General features: G+C 41.7%; 1 protein-coding gene across 5 annotated transcripts in view; it reads left to right on the top strand.

Moving 5' to 3' along the window:
- The window catches only part of ap4b1 (adaptor related protein complex 4 subunit beta 1), a 31,018-nt gene continuing 8,973 nt past the window's right edge, over window positions 1–22,045 (top strand). For 2 of the 5 annotated variants that reach the window (XM_061687901.1, XM_061687868.1), the window contains exons 1-9: window positions 39–359; window positions 644–868; window positions 968–1,098; window positions 6,706–6,853; window positions 9,260–9,545; window positions 17,038–17,136; window positions 18,068–18,179; window positions 19,123–19,206; window positions 19,320–19,423. In XM_061687901.1, coding sequence (XP_061543885.1) covers window positions 247–359; window positions 644–868; window positions 968–1,098; window positions 6,706–6,853; window positions 9,260–9,545; window positions 17,038–17,136; window positions 18,068–18,179; window positions 19,123–19,206; window positions 19,320–19,423 — 1,302 coding nt within the window. In that variant the 5' untranslated portion in view covers window positions 39–246. Of the gene's footprint in view, window positions 360–643; window positions 869–967; window positions 1,099–6,705; window positions 6,854–9,259; window positions 9,546–17,037; window positions 17,137–18,067; window positions 18,180–19,122; window positions 19,207–19,319; window positions 19,424–22,045 lie in introns of all 5 variants that reach the window. The other 3 variants (XM_061687885.1, XM_061687876.1, XM_061687893.1) reach the window with 3 other exon arrangements.

The raw sequence follows: 22,045 nt of genomic DNA, 5'->3' as shown, positions 1-22,045 counted from the left end.
CGCAGAAGAAGAAAGACGGAAGTTTAGTCAATGGGAAAACAAACATAAGGTGTGAAGAGTTAACGGTGAGAGTTTGCGAGTTACATACGACATTCTGTACGTGCGTTAACATTTTTGGCGTTTCGGTTAGGTTAGATGCAATTTGAGACCCATTTATATGTGACTGCCGTGTTTGAAACAGGCTGCACAGCTTAACAACATGATTTATGACCAGTGACCACGCATGGTAGGTTTTCTGAGTCCACCATGCCGTATCTGGGTAGCGAGGACGTCGTGAGGGACCTGAGGAGAGCTCTGTCCAACCCCCACGTCCAGTCTGACCAGCTGCGTTACAGGAACGCCACTCTACAAGTCATCAGGTTGGCGGAGCGCGCGCGCACGCGCACGCACACGCACACACACACAATGATGCTTTGAGATAAGTGTTTGTAATTCAAAAGTAATGCTATGAAGGATTTCCACAGCTTTAAACCCCAATGCATGCCTCAGGCCCCAAAAATTAATTACTGAATACAGTATAAAAATCAGTCCCTACATTTTTTCTGACCTTGATCACAATCCAGTTGATAAGACATCTGATGAATAACTTAACTTTCCCCTTTGATCCTCACGACACTCACATCCGTCCCCTCTTGTATTTCAGACTTATGTCACAGGGTGTAGATGTATCCAGCCTGTTCAGTGAGATGGTCAAAGCATGTGCCACAGTAGACATTGTCCAGAAGAAACTGGTCTACGTCTTCTTGTGCTCCTATGCTTCTATGAATCCTGAGTTGTCTCTGCTGGTCATCAACACACTGAGGAAGGACTGCCAGGATCCAAACCCGATGGTCCGCAGCCTGGCCTTAAGGAACATGACCAACTTGAGGTGACTCACACACTCTTTAGTCAATTCAAACCATCCTTATTGGTCTGAAAATTGTGTAAACGTTTTGACTTTTAACTTGACTCTATTTCGGTGTTACAGGTTGCCCAGTTTGGTGGAATATGTGGAACAGCCTCTCACAGCAGGACTGAGGGACAGAGCGGCTTGTGTGCGGCGGGTTGCTGTGCTAGGCTGGGCCAAATTGAACAATCTCCAACCGAATTCTGGAATGGGTGAGGTGCTTAGATTAAAATGTGAAAATTGACAAATATTGGATGTCTAAAAATGTACAACTTTATTGATCAAATGTAACCTTGAGACTAAGCTTGAGGCAAGTGTAAATTAAATCACAGATGTACTGTATATTATGGCCAACTGAGATGTTTTTCAGCTTCAGATTGCAACTTTAACTACAACCCCAATTCCAATGAAGTTGGGATGTTGTGTTAAACATAAATAAAAACAGAATGCAATGATTTGCAAATCTTGTTCAACCTATATCTAATTGAATACACTACAAAGACGAGATATTTAATCTTCAAACTGATAAACTTTGTTTTTAGCAAATAATCATTAACTTAGAATTTTATGGCTGCAGCATGTTCCAAAAAAAGCTGGGACAGGGTCATGTTTACCACTGTGTTATGTCACCTTTTCTTTTAACAACATTCAATAAATGTTTGGGAACTGAGGACACTTATTGTTGAAGCTTTGTAGGTGGAATTAATTCCCAGTCTTGCTTGACGTACAGCTTCAACTGTTCAACAGTCCGGAGTCTCCGTTGTCGTATTTTACGCTTCATAATGCGCCACACATTTTCAATGGGAGACAGGTCTGGACTGCAGGCAGGCCAGTCTAGTACCCGCACTCTTTTACTACGAAGCCATGCTGTTGTAACCCGTGCAGAATTTGGCATTGTCTTGCTGAAATAAGCAGGGGCCTCATGTACAAAAGGTGCGTACGCACAAAAACGTGGCGTACGTTCTTTTTCACGGCAAAGGTCAGATGTATCAAGAGTGAAATGACTGTGTAAATGTGCGGTGCCTCACGCCAACTGCATGGCTGGCATACGCACATTTCTACAGCTTTTGGTGCTTTGGCAACACTTAGGTGATGCTGGGAAACTGTTATTATAAATCTGCACATCAGAGACACATGAACAATTAGCACTAATGAACAATTCATGTCTGGCAACATTTGATTTCAACAATGTAATTGAGGCAAGGACTCAGAATTCATTTGTTAACCAGTGTATTTAATGAACCACTGATATTTGTGAGGACACCGATTAATTGATCAAGGCGATCATTGATGCTGCCCATTGCCCTCACAATCGCTTTGTGACTCCAGCACAAGCACTGAAAAAAAATGTCGTTTGAATGTACTTAATTTGAATGTACATTGGTTGCGCATGATTAAAATGTGTTAAAATTGGACTTTACACCGATTTTATCGGCTGATCGGTATCGGCCGATATTTAGCATTTTATGCTGCTCGGCTATAATGTCATAATTCGCAGATCACAACAACGTAATTGATCAGCTCCGTAAAAGACATTAACTCCGCGTCGCCGCGTGCACAGTATATTTGAATCCAAACGCTAGTTTATTTTTTAGCCTTGTCGTGTGTCTTTTGACGTAGTGCTGTAAATATCTGACAGCTAATGAAGTTATTTATAAAAAAAAAAAAAAAAAAAAAAAAAAAAACATGTTGGCGGTGTGGAATAGACAACACGTAATGCCCGGATCAGACTACAAGACAAATTTGCTCTTTCACGCTTGGACTGTCAGACTACTGCAATAAAATCTTGTATTCCGATACCACTGCATCCCGTTTTTTACGATCATTAGGCTTTACCTTGTCAACTCAAATGCGACCGGATACACCCGTTACCGAGGCGACGACAACAAGAGTGTATTATAAACCAAAATGGGGATAAACGTGTGTTGGTGGTCACCAGTGCTCAGGAGAGGAGAGGACGTTCGTTTAAGGCTTGCTTAAGGTATGTTCCCGTACTTTTAATACGATACGGTTCGCAAGCAGGTAACAAAACGTTATGTAGCCTAGCAAGCTAGTGCTAGCACGAACGGTTGGACGTAAACATGCCGCCGTTCTGTCGAATCATGCTCTAACGTTTCGGTGTGGGTGAAGTAATTTAATTAAAGATAAAGTAATTTAATTACAGTAAGTTAGCACCCATTATTTCTGTCATGTAATGTTGGTTTGACCTGACTGATTAGAATGCACAATCTGACTAGAGCAGTGATTTCCAACCTTATGGGGCCAAGGAACATATTTTACAATTGAAAAATCTCACGACACACCAACAACCAAAAATGTCACAAAAAGTGGATACATTAATTACTGTATTTACTTCCAGCCATCTAATAGAAGACCATTCATTTGTTCTGTCTGTCACTATGCCTCACTGGCATAAATAGATCATTTATTGTAACTATAATTTGTTGAGCAATTAAGTACACAAGTAAATACAGTAAATGAACAAGTCATTGAAATAGACATTCCTCCATTTTGTGATGGTGATAGGTTATCGGCCCCAAAAATCCTGATCGTGTAAAGCCTTGTAAAAATGAAATTATTATTATTATTTTTTTAGAAGTGGGATAAATAATGTAATTTTCACGCATTTTAATCACGTGCAACCGATGTACGTCCAAATTAAGTAAATTGAGAAAGGACTCTTTTTATCAGTCTGCACGGGTGCAGCGGCAGCCGGTTGGAGTGTAATAGCATTGGAGACCCTGGGAATGCCGGAGGAGACGACAGGTACGGTGGACGAATCCCCCGAACATGTAGCGTGTGGCTGCGACTGCACATAAAAATAGTCCTTTGAATTTCCTTAATTTGAACATGTACATCGGTTGCACATGATTAAAATGTGTTGAAATGACATAATTTACCCCTCTTCTCCTAAAAAAAATTACTATTTTTTTTCAGTGTGTGTGTCCTCTCCTGCACATTAAAATAATAAATTGAGTCATCAAAAAGGACTCAACGTTTTTGATATCCTCTTTGATATGCTGATATGCTTCTATTTGAATTCAAAAGATTGATTACAAATACCATACATACATTTATGCATAAACCTTTATCACACAGGGCTGAGTGTAGGTTACTGTATGAACACATTTGTTATGAGTTATAAAAATTCATGGTATTAACCTTGTGGGGTGATCAGAGTCAGCCACATGTGCTCCCACCACCCGGAAGAGTAGTGTCACCCATGATCACAGCGATTCTCTCCTCGAACGGGGCGAGGCCCTCCACGCCCTTTCTTCCGCCTGTTTTGGCCACACTTTGGCGGTGGGCAGCTGTCCTCCACTTCACATCCACCTTAATATCTGACCACTTCTTTTTTAGTTCAGCGTGTGTGCACTGTTCCAACCCCACAGCATCGACAGCCGCACACGCGCTGTCCCATTCGCTACTCTTTCGCATGTTGTTAACTCCAGAAGACAGCGTGCCAAAGAGGACTTTCTTGCGCACCCTCCACTGCATTGAGCAACTTCACATTCAGAATTATTTTTTTTCTTCATTACCTTGCTCATTGTCCTTTTTTCCTGATCATGCTGAGATCGGGATCTCAGGTGCAGGGTTCATTTAAATATGATTTGCGTATTTAAATGTTGGCGTGGACACGGAGGAGTTGGCTACTCCAAGATGTGCACTCATTTCTACGTTGATTGGAATGTACGAAGGAAATGTGCTTGGATTCATGCATACGCACAGTTTCATACATCTGGATATTTTTGTGCGTACGACGTTTTCTGGATTTCAGCGTACGCCATGTTTCAGTAGGAAATCCACGGAAGTCTCTGTACATGAGGCCCCATGGGCGTCCATGAAAAAGACGTTGCTTTGATGGCAGCATATGTTTCTCCAAAACCTGTATGTACCTTTCAGCATTAATGGTGCCTTCACAGTATAAGTTATCCATGCCATTGGCACTAACACAGCCCCATACCAACACAGATGCTGGCTTTTGAACTTTGCGTCCATAACAGTCCGGATGGTTCTTTTCCTCTTTGGCCCGTCCACAATTTCCAAAAACAATTTGAAATGTGGACACTTTTCCACTTTGCATCAGTCCATCTAAGATGAGCTCGGGCCCAGAGAAGCCGGCGGCGTTTCTGGGTGTTGTTGATAATTGGCTTTTACTTTGCATAGTAGAGTTTCAAGTTGCACTTCCGGATGTTGCGCCAAACTGTATTTACTGACATTGGTTTTCTGAAGTGTTCCTGCGCCCATGTGGTGATATCCTTTACACATTGATGTCGTTTTTTGATGCAGTGCCGCCTGAGGGATCGAAGATCACGGGCATTCAATGTTGGTTTTAGGCATTGGCGCTTACATGCAGTGATTTCTCCAGATTCTCTGAACCTTTTGATGATATTATTGACAGGAGATGATGAAATCCCAAAATTCCTTGCAATTGTACATTGAGGAACATTGTCCTTAAACTGTTCCGACTATTCGGCGACCTTTGCACAATGTCCATTGCACCGGACGATTGCAATATTAGTCATTCAAACTGCTCTAAGTGCTAGAGGTCTCTGCATCTTTTTGCACAATTGTCCAAAAATTTGTTTTTACCGGATAATTAGCAACCCTTTACTGGTCAGTGACTGTTTTTTTTGTCAATGTCTTTAGGTCTCCAAAGTGTTCTCTGTCAATTGACTGTCTGTTGTCGTACTAGAACGGCTCCAACTACCGGAGACAAATTCCTTGTGTTTTTGGACATACTTGGCAAATAAAGATGATTCTGATTCTCTCACGCACTTGTACACAAAGAGGTAACCCTCGCCCCATCTTTGCTTGTGAATGACTGAACAATTCAAGGAACTGCCTTTTATACCCAATCATGGCACCCACCTGTTCCCAATTAGCCTGTTCACCTGTGGGATGTTCCAAACAGGTGTTTGATGAGCATTCCTCAACTTTCTCAGTCTTTTTTGTCACGTGTCCCAGCTTTTTTTGGAACGTGTTGCAGCCATAAAATCCTTAATTAATGATTATTTGATAAAAACCATAAAGTTTATCAGTTTGCACATTAAATATCTTGTCTTTGTAGTGAATTAAATTAAATATAGGTTAAACATGATTTGCAAATCATCGTATTCTGTTTTTATTTGTTTAACACAACATCCCAACTTCATTGGAATTGGGGTTGTATTATACTGTATTTCTTTCCATTCACTCACAACAATTTTAAAGCACGTCTTAAAACCGTAAAACACATTACAAATATAATTATATTGTGTAACATTCATATGCATAACATGAAGACATAAACTTACCTTTGTATTTGTAAAGCTTCAAATTTACTCTCACATCAACGTAAATCCTGATTTGTCCTCTAAAAGTTTTCCACAACTTTTCAATTCAGGGAAGCTCCTTTTATACCCAATCATGGCACCCACCTGTTCCCAATTAGCCTGTTCACCTGTGGGATGTTCCAAAACAGGTGTTTGATGACCATTCCTCAACTTTGTCAGTCTTTTTTGCTACCTGTCCCAGCTTTTTTTGGAATGTGTTGCAGGAATAAAATTCTAAGTTAATGATTATTTGCTAAAAACAATACATTTTATCAGTTTGAACATTAAATACCTTGTCTTTGTAGGGTATTCAATTAAATATAGATTGAACATGATTTGCAAATCATTGTATTCTTTTTTTATTTATGTTTAACACATTGTCCCAACTTCATTGGAATTGGGGTTGTGTATCTATTGTCCAGATATTAAACCACGAATCCAATTTGTTTGTGCTTGAAAATGAATGCTCTTTTCTTAAAATACTTACGGTGACAATTCTGACAGATGCTATGGTGGTGAATGAGCTGTACAGCCTTCTCAGGGACCCAGATCCTGTAGTGATGGTGAATTGCCTTCGAGCTCTCGAGGAGATCCTTAAGGAGGAAGGAGGGGTTGCTATCAACAAACCCATCGCTCATCACCTCCTCAACAGGTTGGCCAAGATTTAAAATGATCTGTGTTCCTTTATAGATGAAAGCTGTAAAATTATGAGAGTTCGGGTCAATTTTATATACTAAAATCCAGAGGTGGGTAGTACATTTCCTCAAGTAACATTTTGGATAAATTGTACTTGTGAGAGTAGTTTGAGTGAACCATACTTTTTACTTTTACTTGAGTATTTATGTGAAAAAAAATCGATACGTTGACTCTGTTGAAATGATCGACATGCTGCTCGCTACTTTTATTTATCCGTTAGTGCCCGCGTGATCAATTTTTAGACTTCATCGACTTCCGCATATGGTGCTGTTGCACCAATCCAACATGATCACAAGTGTCACTTGACTCCAATTCACCAATCAGATGACACAAAACAGTCACAAGACCGCACACAACCCATTCGTGGGCCAATCAATGTGACTAATTTTAGGGGGAATAAATCATCCACCCAAGTCTTTACAGACTCAGAAAAACAACAGCTTTTCCATGTAACTCTTATGTGACTGCCCAAACTTGGATATTTCAGCCCACTTCTAACTTGAGAAAACATAAACATCTTGCGGTTAGTTGCAGATGTTTCTCTCTTTCTCACTCACTCACTCACTCACTCACTCACTCACTCACTCACACAAACACACACACACACACACACACTTTCAAGTCTGCTCAGCGAACAGCTTCTTCATGAAGTGAATAAAGCAAATAATGTTTCTGTAGGGCCTAATGCATGCGTTGTTGATTTTTGGGCAGTTTAAAATTGAAATAGTGCCAGGTGTGTGTGGATTCCTGTTAGATATATTTTAGTAGTTATCATTTATTTGCTTAGCTTGCATTAGTATTTTGCATTAGTAGCTTGCATTAGTATTTTGCATTAGTAGCTTGCATTAGTATTATGGACAATATTTAGATAGAAAGATGTCTCGCCTTCAAGAAGATGACTCAGCAACATTTGATGGAAGGGCGCCTTGACCAAGGACGTGATCGGATGTGGTCGGGGACGGGACAGGTGTCGTCTGGTCCTATGTTTTTTGTTGTGTCTTAATGCTAAGAACATTGTCTTGTAGAACCCTCCTATTTTCAAATAAATGTAGGAGCGACGGGGGAGATTGTTTAGAGCGTGTTGAGAGGCTGTAACCTGAACAATCTCCCATGCGCCCTCCTCATGAGTAAAATGACCAACGTCTTCAGTCCTTTTGTGTTTATTCATTATAATGTTTGGTAAGATAAATCCAACAATTCCCATATATTATTTTTTAATTCCATTTGACGTTCATGCTCTGATTGTAATTTTTTATTTTATTTATTTTTACATTCGAAGTTACGAGTTACTGTTGTAGGTTTTTGACTGAGTACTTTCTTACTCTTAAGTAAATATTTGGAGGGCTACTATTTACTTGAGTCATATTATTCTGAAGTAACAGTACTCTTAATTGAGTACAATATTTGGCTACTCTACCCACCTTTGGTAAAATCCACAAAGGGAAGTTTCATTTTCACTACAGCATATTTTGTGTTGTGTGTATTATATGCCATAGAGAAGCAGACCACACACAGGGAGAGAAGTGATGGAGCGCAGAGACAATTTTGCCCGCATACTGTCATCATCTGTACTCTACTGTATATGAGATACGATGTACCATACTATGAAACGGTCCTTTACATATGAACTGCATTGCCTTCTTTTAATTTAAAACAAAATGTCATGTTAGTTATGATATAAGCTATTCATTTGTGCAGATGTGTGATGTCCATGTGTGTAGACTTGCTAAATAATAAATAACCCAATTGTGTTTTTCTGGACTAAGCAGAGGTCTTCCCTTTTAGGTAAAAACTTGCAAGCATTTGAAATATCAGATGGAACATTTAAAATGTATACTGAACTGGCTTTGTTTTTTCTAAAAACCTAAAATAGTAATGCGATTAGTATCAGTCACGGTTTTAGAGATAGTAGTAAATTCTTTAATGTGGCTCATGGGGAACTCATATACTATCACAGAGTCTGTGCCTCGGCCGAACTGGGCCTTGACCACACACACAAGGATTTGTGATCGTAATTTCTGAAAAGGTTTATAATTTATATTGGTCAGTCGAGACCATTTTCTGAGCAGATTGGGGAGGGAACATCGCTCACATTCGCCCTGGTTATTTGTATGTGTGTAGTCTATACCCCGTTTTATCTCTCTATCCAAGTGTAATCTGATAGTCTCAATGCAAGTATTGTTGTGGTTGACATAATTGACTTCAATGCACTTGTTCTGGTTATTAATTCCCATTCAGTGCATCCAGTGATTTGAAGGTGACCAGTCCAGGCTGCAGTCAGTTGGATCACATTTTTCCTCTCTGAGGAAACGTATAAATACTATAGCTAATGTGAACAACCTCTTTGTGTGTGTCAACATAGGCTGAAGGAATGTGATGTATGGGGTCAGGGCGAGGTGCTTAAGATACTCCAGCGCTACCAACCTCAGTCCGAGGATGAGCTCTATGACATCCTCTCCCTGCTGGACGCCTCCTTGGTCAGCCCACACTTGCCAGTCATGGCCTCCACGCTGAGCCTCTTCCTGAGCTTGTGCTCAACCTTGCCTGCAGTCAGCCTGGCGGCCTTGGAACGAGTACGGGTTCCCCTGCTGGCCGCCTGTGGGAGTGCTTCCAGAGAGATCAGGTTCACTGTGCTCTGCCACATCCAGGTGAGTGTTTGCATTTGGACAAAAGAGATATGCACTTAGATGGATACAATATGCTCAAAACTGAAGTGAATGTCAGTAACACTAACATTCCTACTTGCTAAGTGCAGTTGTTTCCACTTTGTAAAAGACAATCATGATGATGACGATCACCAAGATAATAGCGACGTGATAGTGTTTTATTAGTATTTTTTTAACCTTGTGCTCGTATTGATATTGATAGTATAATCATTGTCTGATTAGCAGTATGATCTTCCAAGATGGCGCCTAACTGTGTGGTCGCCTCAGTTACGTGGTCTCTAGTATTGTCTGTTTTTGTTTTTTTTCGTTCGTCTTTATCATTTTCCCTTGTGTCAGTGAGTCACGCATTATCTCCAGTCTACCCTGGACTTTCTTTCACCAACTTTCACTAATTCGCTCAGTTCTTTTCTCTGAGTCACTTACCGAAGCGGGGCCGCGGTGTACGGAGCATGGAGGCAAAGACGGCGGAGGGGGAAACGTGCCGGAATCCAGGTCAAGCGCTGTAAGAGAGGATTTCAAACACCATTCCCGTCGATTCACCTTGCAATTCTACGCTCCCTACGAATCTACGAAAGGCGGCAGGATATGCTTCTATATCAACGAAAAATGGTGTCATGGAGCCCAGCACACACTGCAGCCATGATTTTGAGTCGCTGTTTTTGAACTGTAAGTCATTCTACTCGCCGCGTGAGTTTGCATCTTCATACGAGTGGGTGTTTACATTCCTCCTCAAGCTAGCACAAATGCTGCACTGCTAACGCTCGCTGAACAAGTAAACTATATTGAAAAAAAGCACCCAGTTTCACCCCTAATATTCTGGGGGATTTTAACAATTGACAAAGCACATTGACTGTGCTGCTTGTATTTGACTGAAAATAGCATTCTAGACCACTGTTATACTTCGCGAAATAAGGCATACTGTGCTATCCCCCATGCAGCTCTGGGCTCGTATGATCACTGCTTAATTCATTTAATACCAACATACAGGCAAAAACTTAAATGTGCGAAGCCTACGGTGAAAACAGTGAAGAAGTGGACAAATGAAGCAAAGATACAATTTCAAAGCTGTTTAGACTGCACAGACTGGAGTGTCTTTATAAATTCAACTCGCAGCCTGGATGAATTTACGGATACTGTTACATCCTATATCAGTTTTTGTGAAGAGGTGTGTGTACCAACAAAGTCCTTTTGCACGTACAGTAACAAACTTAAGCAACTTTGCCAGGCTAAAGAGGACGCCTATTGAATTGGGGATAGAGCCTTGTATAATTGTGCTAGAAACCAGATGGCTAAAGAAATTAACATCGCAAAGAAAAATTATGCAGTAAAGCTAGAAAAACGGTTTACCGCCAATGACTAAAGGCTTCTTTATACTCGCGCGGGCGGCGACTGCGCTGACGTCACTGCGGCTGTCCCACGCGTAGTTTGCCTTTCTACTTGAGCGCAACCCACGCGCGCAGTTTTGAAAATGTACTGCAATTCACCTCCAAGTTGGGGGTGTCGCTATGGCTGGTATTTGCTAGGACACCACAGGGTGGAGTTTCCTTTGCATTTTTTTGGCTATTTCCGGTAGCCGTTTTTACTTTCCTTTCAGTAACAAGGAACAAAGCAACAACAATGGCGACCGTGGAACAGTGCCTGCTAGAACAAATGGACCTCGATGACCAGATGATACGTCTAATTATGCTGCAAAATCGATCAAGAAGGCGGCGGCGTAGGTGGTATGTAGCACCAAGTGGCACGCTGAGTCATCACAGCATGTGACTAAAGCGGACCAATCACGAGAGATGATCTCCGGCGTTCTACGCGCAGCGACAATTTTTGCCGTGTGCGCGTCAAGCTACGCAGAGTTTCGCCTGCCATCTGCCAGTGGATTTACAGCTTCCTCACGGGCAGGACACAGCAGGTGAGACTCGGGGACACCACCTCATCTACATGCACCACCAGCTTCGGGGGGCCCCAAGGAGTTGTCCTCTCTCCGCTGCTCTTGTCTCTACACGAACGACTGCACCTCAACACACCAATCTATCAAACTCCTAAAGTTTGCAGACAACACCCCAGTCATCGGTTTCATTATAGACTGTGACGAGTTTGCGTACCGACAGGAAGTGGAGCAGCTGGAACTGTGATGCAGCCGACACAACCTGGAACTGAACACGCTTAAGATTGTAGAGATGATCGTGGACTTCAGGAGGCATCTTTCGCCACAGCTGACCCTCACACTGTCCAAGTGCCCTGTGTCAACCATCAAGACCTTCAAGTTCCTGGGAATTAGTCTCTCAGGACCTGAAGTGAGACACCAACATCAACTCCATCCTCAAAAAGGCCCAGCAGAAGATGTACTTCCTGTGGCTTCTGAAGAAGCACCACCTGCCACAGGAGCTGTTGAGGCAGTTATACACAGCAGTCATCGAATCAGTCCTGTGTTCATCCATCACAGTCTGGTTAAATACTAATAAAATAATAAAAACTGATGAAAAAAATTGTCAAGGTGTTCTAGGATGAGCTGGAGAAGCTTGGAGGAGAGGAGTTCGGGGATGATGGTGTTGAACGCAGAGCTGAAGTCCACAAACAGGATCCTTGTATAGGTCCCTGCGCTGTCGAGGTGTTCTCAGATGAAGTGTATTCCCATGATGACTGCGCCATCCACAGACCTGTTTGCTCGGCAGGCAAACTGCAGGGGGTCAAGCAGGGGATCTGTGATGCTCTTGAGGTGGTCCAGCACGAGGCGTTCAAAGGACTTCATGACCACAGATGTCAGGGTGACAGGCCTGAGATTGCAGGTTTCTTGGGGACTGGGATGATGGTGGAGAGTTTGAAACAGGATGTTACTTCACACAGTTCCAGAGATCTATTGAAGATCTTTGTGAAGACTGGAGCGAGCTGGTCCGCACACAGGGGCAGGATGGGGACACAAGGTCTGCTGCTGCTGGTGCTTTTGTTGTTTGAAGATGCGTCTCACATTCTGTTCTTGGATGGTCAACACAGGAGGGGGGAGTCAGTGGTGTGATAGTGGTCGGTGGTGCAGCTGGGTGGGTATAGGGTGTGAAAGTGTTCTTTTCAAATCTGCAGTAGAAGGTGTTCAAGTCGTCAGCTAGCCCTTTATTGTTCTCTGCTTGGGGGGATGGTCGCTTGTAGTTGTTTCGCAATTGTAATCCACGGCAGACTGATTTAGAGTCGTTAGTGATATCGCAAAGAGAAATGAACGTATTTCCACGACCATAAAGCACACTTAAAAGTCTTACATTTTCTCCAAAATAGACGGGGTGCCTTATAATGCGGCACGCCTTATGTATGCACTGAGTTCCAACATCTATAAATGTTGTTGTGTGATGAGCACTCCGCTTGACTGACTGGGAGAATTTCCTGCCGACATGCTGCTTATACAGAGGAAAAGCGGCTGAGGACAGCATGCGGACGTAAAGGGGGAAGGGTGTGCGTGAAGGAGGACACCAAAGCCATGCCCCCAGTAGGTATTTAGCGCCGGGGTGTGCATTGTGCAAAACATCGGTTTGGCTAAGGACCCCCGAAAATGGCACCTATAAAGAGACACGCTTACAAAGCACAGTTTAAACTGCAAGCTGTCAGACTGAGGGCAATAACGCTTGCAGAATAAATGAAAATCGAACATTTTCAAGGATGTCCATCTTGGTGCTTTCGTTTTATGAAACGGTGCCATTTATCCATCTGTGCAAGGACTACCGTGGCGCAGCAACATCCGGCGGATTACAAGGAAAAGCTGGCGTGGGAGCAATGGATGACAGATTGCGAACACAGCTTTACTAAAACTGGGAGGCAACGCCGGGCAAGTTACGCCACCATATGTGAATGGATTGTGGATGCTTGGGCTAAGGTATCTGCTTTGACTGTTCTCCGAGCTTTCGCGAAAGCCGGCATTATTGCTGAACAGCCCCCTGGCAATGAGACTGACTTTGACAATGACGAGAGAGAACCCGGCGTGTTTTTTGGAGAACTTGGCTTAATGAGCGCTCCGCTTGACTGACTGGGAACATTTCCTGCCGATACACAGCTTATATAAAGGAAGGCGGGCGTGACTGAGGACAGCATGCGAACGTTAAAGGGGCAAGGGTGCGCGTGACAGAGGACGCTAAAGGCACGCCCCCAGTAGGTACATAGCGCTGGTATGTGCATCGGTCTGGCTAAGGACCCCCGAAAATGAAGAGACGCGCTTACAAAGCACAGTTTAAACTGCAAGCTATTAGTTACGCGGAGGAACATGGGAATCGAGCAGCCGCGAGAGAATTCAAGATCAACAAATCCATGGTTCGCAAGTGGAGGAAGCAGGAAAACGAGCTTCGTCTAGTCAAGAAGACAAAGCTGAGTTTCCGCGGAAACAAGGCGAGTTGGCCCAAGTTGGAAGACAAACTCGAGCAATGGATTAATGAGCAAAGAACAGCCGGGAGAAGCATCTCAAGTCACCTTTCGACTGACTGCAATAACTCTGCCATGTGCAGCAAGTGAGAAAGCTTGCAATCATTCCGGAAGGCTTGACTAAGGAACTCCAACCGGTGGACATCGGTGTAAACAGGGTTTTCAAAGTGAAGTTGCGAGCGGTGTGGAAGCGATGGATGACAGATGGCGAACACAGTTTTACTAAGACTGGGAGGCAGCACCGGGCGAGTTACGCCACAAATTGTGAATCGATTGTGGATGCTTGGGCTAATGTGTCTGCTTGCACTATTGTTCGAGCTTTCGTAAAAGCCGGCATCATTTCTTTAGTTAGTTTACTTGTTCAGCGAGCATTGGCAGTGCGTTATTCGTGTTAGCTTGAGGAAGTATGTAAACACCCACGAGTATGAAAGAGGCAAACTCACGCGGCGGGAAATGACTTAAAATTCAAAAACAGCAACTCCAAGTCCGATGATGCACCAAAATCTTGGCCAAAACTGAAAACCAAAACTGTGGAGCCCAATGCCGAAAACCAAATCCCAAAACACTGAAAGAGATTGTCAAATAGACTGAATTTGTAAGCTCTCATATAAAAATATGCAACACAAACTACTTTACATTCATTTAAAAAATAATAATAATAATAATCAAGCCCACCAACAGAGCTGCCAAATGTTACGAAATGTCTGCATGTTGTGACGGAAATCACTGAATGCTGACTCGTTACAGCCGTAACAGCGATTTTTCTGGATATTGGGGGGTGAAAGAAAATCCAGTGTCCGACATTACCAGCCAGTACGTGACGAACATTTCATAAATGAATTCGATGAAATAAACACTATATTGTTTAAATTAAAGGGGAAAAAAAGCTGCTTGGGGGCACGCTATATTACGCCCCCGGCTGCCAAGCCGCGGAGTCGAAATTTCGGTGTCAACGTATTGTAAGTCACTAATCATCGCCTCCATGGTAGCGAATAAACTACACTTTGTACCATGCTTCTTACACATATTGTTTAGGTTATCACGAAGGGAGGGCATTGGAGTGGGTAGGAAAAAACGGAAAAGCATGATGCTAACTGTGAGACAGTACACTTGTCACATAGGTCTGGCTCGAATTGTGTTACAGCAGAGAGTAACCAAGTTTGAACAACAAAATAACAAGCCAACTAATACGTGTCGAGAGATATAAATGTGATGTTTTGGTCTTCAGAGTTGGCTAATCTCCGTTATAATGCGGTTCCATCCAGACCTATGTGACAAGTGTACTGTACCACCCAATTACTTATTCTCGTGTTTTGCGACTTCATGTTACGATAGCTTCGGAACTGGCTTCCCGACTGTCTCTCTCCCGTCTCATCCTCCCTCCGTGATAACGATAGTTCTCAAAATGTGATTTATTCGCTGTCATGGAGGCGATGATTAGTGACTTTTGCTGCATTGACAACTGTCGCAACGGCATCATGTTTAGCCGTGTTCGCCTCTGCGGCTCGGCATCGTGTTCAGCTGCATTAGCTGTAGCTTGTAGGTAGCTGTGGCGGCGCAAATACATAGCATGCAACAAGCAACCTCAGTGGCCCAACATCATGAGCAAGGTTGGGCGACAAAAGGGACGCTGCAGTTTGGACTAGCTGCTAGCATAATGGTGTGAAGCCACGCAGTTACCACAATTCATTGCAACATGGAAAGTTGAATTATTGCCGTAATAAAGACGTTCCTTTTTGTTGTTAATGTGTGTTTATGTTGCCACTAGTTGAATGTGTGCCTTATTTAACTGTCACATTTATGGTTTATGGGGCACGACTATCTCATTATCAAACCGTGACAGTAGGCTGTGTGTAAAATAGTGACGTACCAGTCAATTCGTCTACAAAATCAGCAAAACCCAATTGGCATTGCTTGTTTATAGCAAATACTACTTAACTACGTATTGTAAAAGTTTACGTGTTGGCCATAGCAAAATTATGAGTTAGCAACAATAAACTGTTTTATTTCGGCGACAAAAGTATTTCGGTCCAAAACCAAAAATGGACTTTTGGACTATTTTCAGACGATCGGCCACCGAAATTCTGGTGGCATCACTAATATTTGTTATACTGGACGCCGAAATTTCGGCGCATCACGTATATATACATCATAATACTGACTGTATGTTTATATACAATGCTGACCTAACTGAAACTGGAACATGTCTAAATAATCTAATACTCATTTTATGTTTTTAATTTAAACCAACAAAACTGTGACAGACTTGACCAATATAGGTTCCTTTTTCATTCAAACGATTTTTTCTTTTAAAAAGTCTTAACTTAAAAAAAAGACATTTGCATATCATGGGGGCGGCACGTTGGAGACTGGTTAGCACATCTGCCTCACAGTTCTGAGGACCCGGGTTCAAATCCGGCCTCGCCTGAGTTTGCATGTTCTTCCCGTGCCTGCGTACGTTTTCTCTGAGTCCTCCGGTTTCCTGTCACATTCCAAAAACATCCATGGTAAGTTAATTGAAGACTATAAATTGCCCGTAGGTGTGAATGTGAGTGTGAATGGTTGTTTGTTTCTAGGTGCCCTGCGATTGGCTGGTGACCAGTTCAGGGTGTACCCCGCCTCCTGCCCAAAGATAGCTGAATTAGGCTCCACCATGCCTGTGACCCTAGTGCGGATAAGCGGTACAGATAATGGATGGATGGATGCATACATATCAGTGTATCAGCCACATACTGTAATCAATCCCAGATTTATGGACAACCACAGCATTGACAGCATATCTATTTCTACAGTCGCACACTGGCAGCATTATAAAAAGATTTAAAAGCTTAAACACGACAGCTCTAAGGGAGTTTGGAGTCAGGTGATGGTTTGATTATGGTAATTGAAGGGGTATTTTACAATACAAAGTTAAAATAGAACTGTTTAACTTTATCTTCATTTTATAACCATCTACTGTAGGGTTAGGGTTAGTAATTGTTGCAGTGCAGATTCTCAGTGCTTGATAAAAAATACTACAAATCTAGAAGTGGGCAGAAGAAATGTTGGGTCATCTGTGATACATTTTATGATTCCCATACAGTTGCTGCTGCGGTCTGTCCCTGGCCTGATGGGGGCACACTACAAACGTTTCTTCTGTGGCTATGCTGAGCCTGCCTATATCAAGCAGAGGAAGATGCAGGTAGGCCTGTCTATCTCTCTAACCATATCTCTTCAGTGCCATGAAAAAGTATTGGCTCCCTTCTCAAATTCTTATTTAAATTTACTTCTGATTTATTTGGCAAAGGAATATCCAACCCCTTTGAAACCGAATGAAATTCCATTCGGATTTGGCCTGTTTATTCTGATTGAGGTGTGTATGGGGGGGATTTTCATTCAGTTTGGGCTTCTAAACTGATTATAATTGGAATAGTAGGCTCCATGTAAACCAAGCTACTTTTGCAGCTCTTTATTCAGACCCAAGGGGTTCCATATTGCAGAGTAAAGAAAAACAATTTAATAGACAAATGAGAGAAAATTATAATAACAATAAAAAAAACAATGCTGATTTAAAAAAATAAATAAATAAATAAAATAATTATTTTAATATATAAATGGGGGGGGGGGGGGGTTTATTTTTCATGATTTTAAAATCAGTGATTAACAACCAGTGTGGCGTGAGCACTCTTCAGATGTGCCGTGGGAAATTATCAAACTTTACTTAATTGCTACCAAAAATTATTTCCAAGAAATAGTGAATATTTCGTCATCTATTTATGCCAGCGAGGCATGGTGACAAACAGAACAAATAAATGCTCTTCTATTAGATGGCAGGAAGTACATACACTAATTAATGTCCACTTTTTGTGACATTTTTTTGTTGTTGGTGTGCCGTGAGATTTTTCAATTGTAAAATATGTGCCTTGGCTCCATAACGATTCGAAATCACTGTTTTAGAGGCACTTAAAAAAACAAACATTTTATCGTGATAGTTTTTGGGAAAATATATCGTCTTAAAAAAAAATTTCTCATGACAAGCCTTGGCGCATGCATTCGGGAGAATTTTTAATCACAGTATCAATCAGACCAGTCAAGTGCTCATATTTGTAACAAGAGTACTATTCTGTTTGCAGGTGCTGGTAGAGCTGGTAAATGATGATAACGTTGCAATGTTACTGGATGAACTGAAAGAATACTGCACTGATGTCAACACAGACACTTCGTATGCTGCAATATCAGCTATTGGTAAACAGCAACTCACTTTGAAATAGCAATTGGGCGTGGACATGGGTTGTTTACTTTCCTGTCTTTGTTGTTTTTAAGCAGTTTTAAGCTACAGTAAGGCTGGGTTCTTACTGCAGGTCCAATTTTTTCCTACCCCCCCCCTCCTCCAATGTGACCTGTATCTGATTTATTAATTTATTTTAATTATTTTTTTCTTCGTCAGTGTGAACAATTACAATTTTTTTTTTCATACCGACCTAGGCCTCTTTCATATGTGGTTATAAATCGAATACTATCAATTGTTAGACAAAACTGACGCGCCACAAAAGCAACGGCGGATGAAGAAGCAGAAAACAGTCAGCGACGAAGAAAAGATACTTTAGAACTGATAAATTTAAGAAAATATTTGCTCCGGTTGCACAAAATCCTTGAAATTTCCACAAAGGCTTCATGATGAGACCTACGTGAGGGGCCATATTTACTTCTATATCCACTGCGCCTTGTGTTTGTGGACATGCACAATGTGACGTCCTGTTTTGTGCGCATGCGTGTGATATCACTGACTTGTTCCGTCCACAGTCGTAGTTGCATTTGTTTTGTAATGTGAACGATTACATAAAAAGACTGGATTTAACAAAAAATCTGAGTTGGGCATCATGCCCTGCAGTGTGAACGTGACCTAAAACACATTCATTGCCCCCACAGATATTTTTCCACGGGTCACAATTTTATGTCTTATATTTAGATTTTCTGTGTTGTTATGGTTCATGACATGTCAACCTGTTCTTCTACAATCATTGGAAAGATTTGTTTTGAACTGTCCTTATTGGAACCTGATTGTTTTGTTCAACAACCTTTATGGTAAATATACACAGTATCATAAACAATCGTAGGATGCCTAGTGGGATACACTGTGATCGTCCTTGACCTTGCATTTGTAATTCACATATGGGGTAATTTGCAGGTCGTATTGGGTGGAGCTACAGCGACAGATCTCTAGTGATTCTCACTGGACTGCTGCGGCTTAAACAAGAGAGCATCACGTCAGGTATATTTCTGCATGAACTGTTCACCGGTTTGTTGAAAAGATTTTTGTCCAACTTATGTTATGTAATCGACTCCTATTGTATGCCATCTCTGGTGCCTTTCCCCACTGTGCAGCTGTGGTGCAGACAATGCAGGACCTAATCTGGGTGTGTCCTCAGTGCAGCGAAACTGTGTGTTCTGCTCTGGAGGGGTGTGAGGAGATATTGCAGGACAGCCAGGTAAGACTGACACTATTGCCTCATCCCCATGCTGTGTACCCCCAACAACCCCCCACACGACAATAAATTAGGTATTTAAAATTTTAAAATTCAGATTAAACTGTTCAATGTTTCTGTACTTTTTGCACAAATTGCTGCTCTCTAACAAACAGCTGGCAAAATTCACATCAGGTGTTTGAGCCATGACTGGACCAATACATTTCCTGGTTAAATTAGAATTGGTATTTAGACAGTACTTGTCGTCACGCTGTTTACATTTTGAAAATAGACGAAGGCCCGGTACACACATCACATCAGGGATCTCGTTTGATACGTGTCCCGTGTCTGTGACACACGAAAATTAGCAGGGGCGCATGAAGCATATTCATTCTGCCTCCGTAAACTCATGGTTTAAGACCTGCTCTACATGTCTGTGGGTTGGGGCATGCGTGCGTGCCGTGCCGTGCGTGTGTAAGTGAAGAACTTCCAAACACAGCGAATCAAAAGTATAATTCCAAGGTGCTAGCCAATGAGGGGCAGAGTGGGACGGGTTATCTTTCCAGACAATGGACACGGGAGTTTTTTCTGGACTCGATAGATTTTCATTGTTGTGGTAACCCGCCGCACTGCTCACGATGCAGCAAACCGCTGGCAGAACTGTGTTTGCAATAAAACCACAACTGGGACACTTAAGGGAAAGTTAAGTGTTTATTACATTCGCTCGTCTGTGAGCTAACACGCTAGCAAGCTAAGGGCTGGAGCTAAAAAGATCACTCGATCTCTGCGACATCGTTAAAATGTCAGCGCTCGGAGTTGTGTGTGTGTGTGTGTGTGTGTGTGTTCCCCACATAGCACAACCACACACAGAAAAGTTAACTGTTTATAAACCATAAGCACAGCGGCACACATTATTCATATTCAGGGAGTAGTTGACTTCAGCGAACCCATTTTCAGTGTCATTGGATAAACAGGTGAAGGTCTCTCATCACAGTCCAGCAGCTCGAGGGCCAGTCTTATTTTAGATTGCATTCTTTATTTAACCAGGTAAAAGCTTATTTATAGATTTAAATATCTCTTTCAAAAGCCAAGAGGCAGCAAAAATTATACAGTACATAACACGACAACATTCATACAATAAATACAAATAAATACTAAAAAATAACAGTGGTATTAAAATGTATGGCATCTGATTTATCAGTGACCAAGCCCAAATGCTTTCGAGTACATACGCTTACAGGTGTTTTTTGTTTTTATTTAATTCATTCAAATTTGTCAGGCTTTAAGACATTTTTGGGTCTCTTTAGTGGGTTAATGACTATACCTATGTGCCAAATGTTTTATATTTAAGTGCATTTTTTTGGAAACCGAGCCTGAGTCTGATTTTATTTGTTTATATTTTTTCATTTATTGTTCTACATTACAATGCCAATGTTCAATGTTCTTTAGAATTGAAAGTTAATTGTTCTTAAAAAGGATGTACCTCAATTATTGTGTGCTATAATATCATTATATCAGTGGCATAAAACAAACAACGATACGATCATTTATCGTGATAAAATATATCGTCTTAAAAATTTTGCTACCGTGGCAGGCTGAAGCATAATATATTGAAAGAGAGCAAAAGTAATGGATAACACAAAAATACTGTACAAATATAAATCTACAATATATCGGGACCAAAAACCATCATATCGCGGAGGATTACTGTATCTGTACTCATAAATTGCAGGGACTAATTGTTCCAGGGCTGGGACTCATTGTTTCCAGACATGTGCATCCTGGGACTCACATCGTCTCAAATGTAAAATAATCTATGCACATAAAGACAATGTTTTTGTGCCGATTTTGCCCCTTCCCGACCAAGCACGTCAAACGCCAGACAATCTTAAATCTAATAAGATTATCCTATAAGATTGTCCTGTTCGCAAGGTATAGACCCATCTCAAATCTCCCTTTCATAACCAAGATTTTTGAGAGTTATTTTTATTTTAAATTTCAATCAGGTTTCCGAACTCATCACAGTACAAAATCTGTTCTTATCAAAGTGATATAAATGATATAAGGTTGAATACTGACCAGGGAAAGCTGTCAATTCTGGTCTTGTTGGACCTCAGTGCGGCTTTTGATACGGTAGATCATAATATACTGCTGAACAGGTTTGAAACGTGGGTAGGACTAAATGGAACAGTCCTTAAATGGTTCAGGTCCTACCTGGAGGAAAGGTTATTTTGTAACCATTGGAAGTGTTCAATCTCATTGAATGGCAATGACCTGTGGGGTCTCTCAAAGGTCAGTTCTTGGACCCCTCCTGTTCAGCCTGTATATGCTTACCCTTGGGTCAAATTCTTCAGAACTTAAATTTTGACTATCATAGCTATGCAGATGACACGCAGTTATATCTAGCAGTGTCTCCAGATGACCACAGTTCAATTGAGGTGTTGTGTCATTGTCTAAAACCGATAACTGGATGAGCCAAAATTGTCTTCAATTAAACCACAACAAAACTGAGATAATTGTTTCTGGCAATAAAGAAAAGAGGATTTCCATTAATAAATACCTGGAGTCACTCTTTTTAAAAACCAAAGACCAAGTCCGAAACCTTGGTGTTCTGATAGATTCCGACCTGACTTTCAACAGTAATAT

The sequence above is a fragment of the Phycodurus eques genome, chromosome 1, assembly GCF_024500275.1.
Source record: "Phycodurus eques isolate BA_2022a chromosome 1, UOR_Pequ_1.1, whole genome shotgun sequence".
Classification (NCBI taxonomy): domain Eukaryota; kingdom Metazoa; phylum Chordata; class Actinopteri; order Syngnathiformes; family Syngnathidae; genus Phycodurus; species Phycodurus eques.
This window is presented reverse-complemented; position numbering and strand designations above follow the sequence as displayed.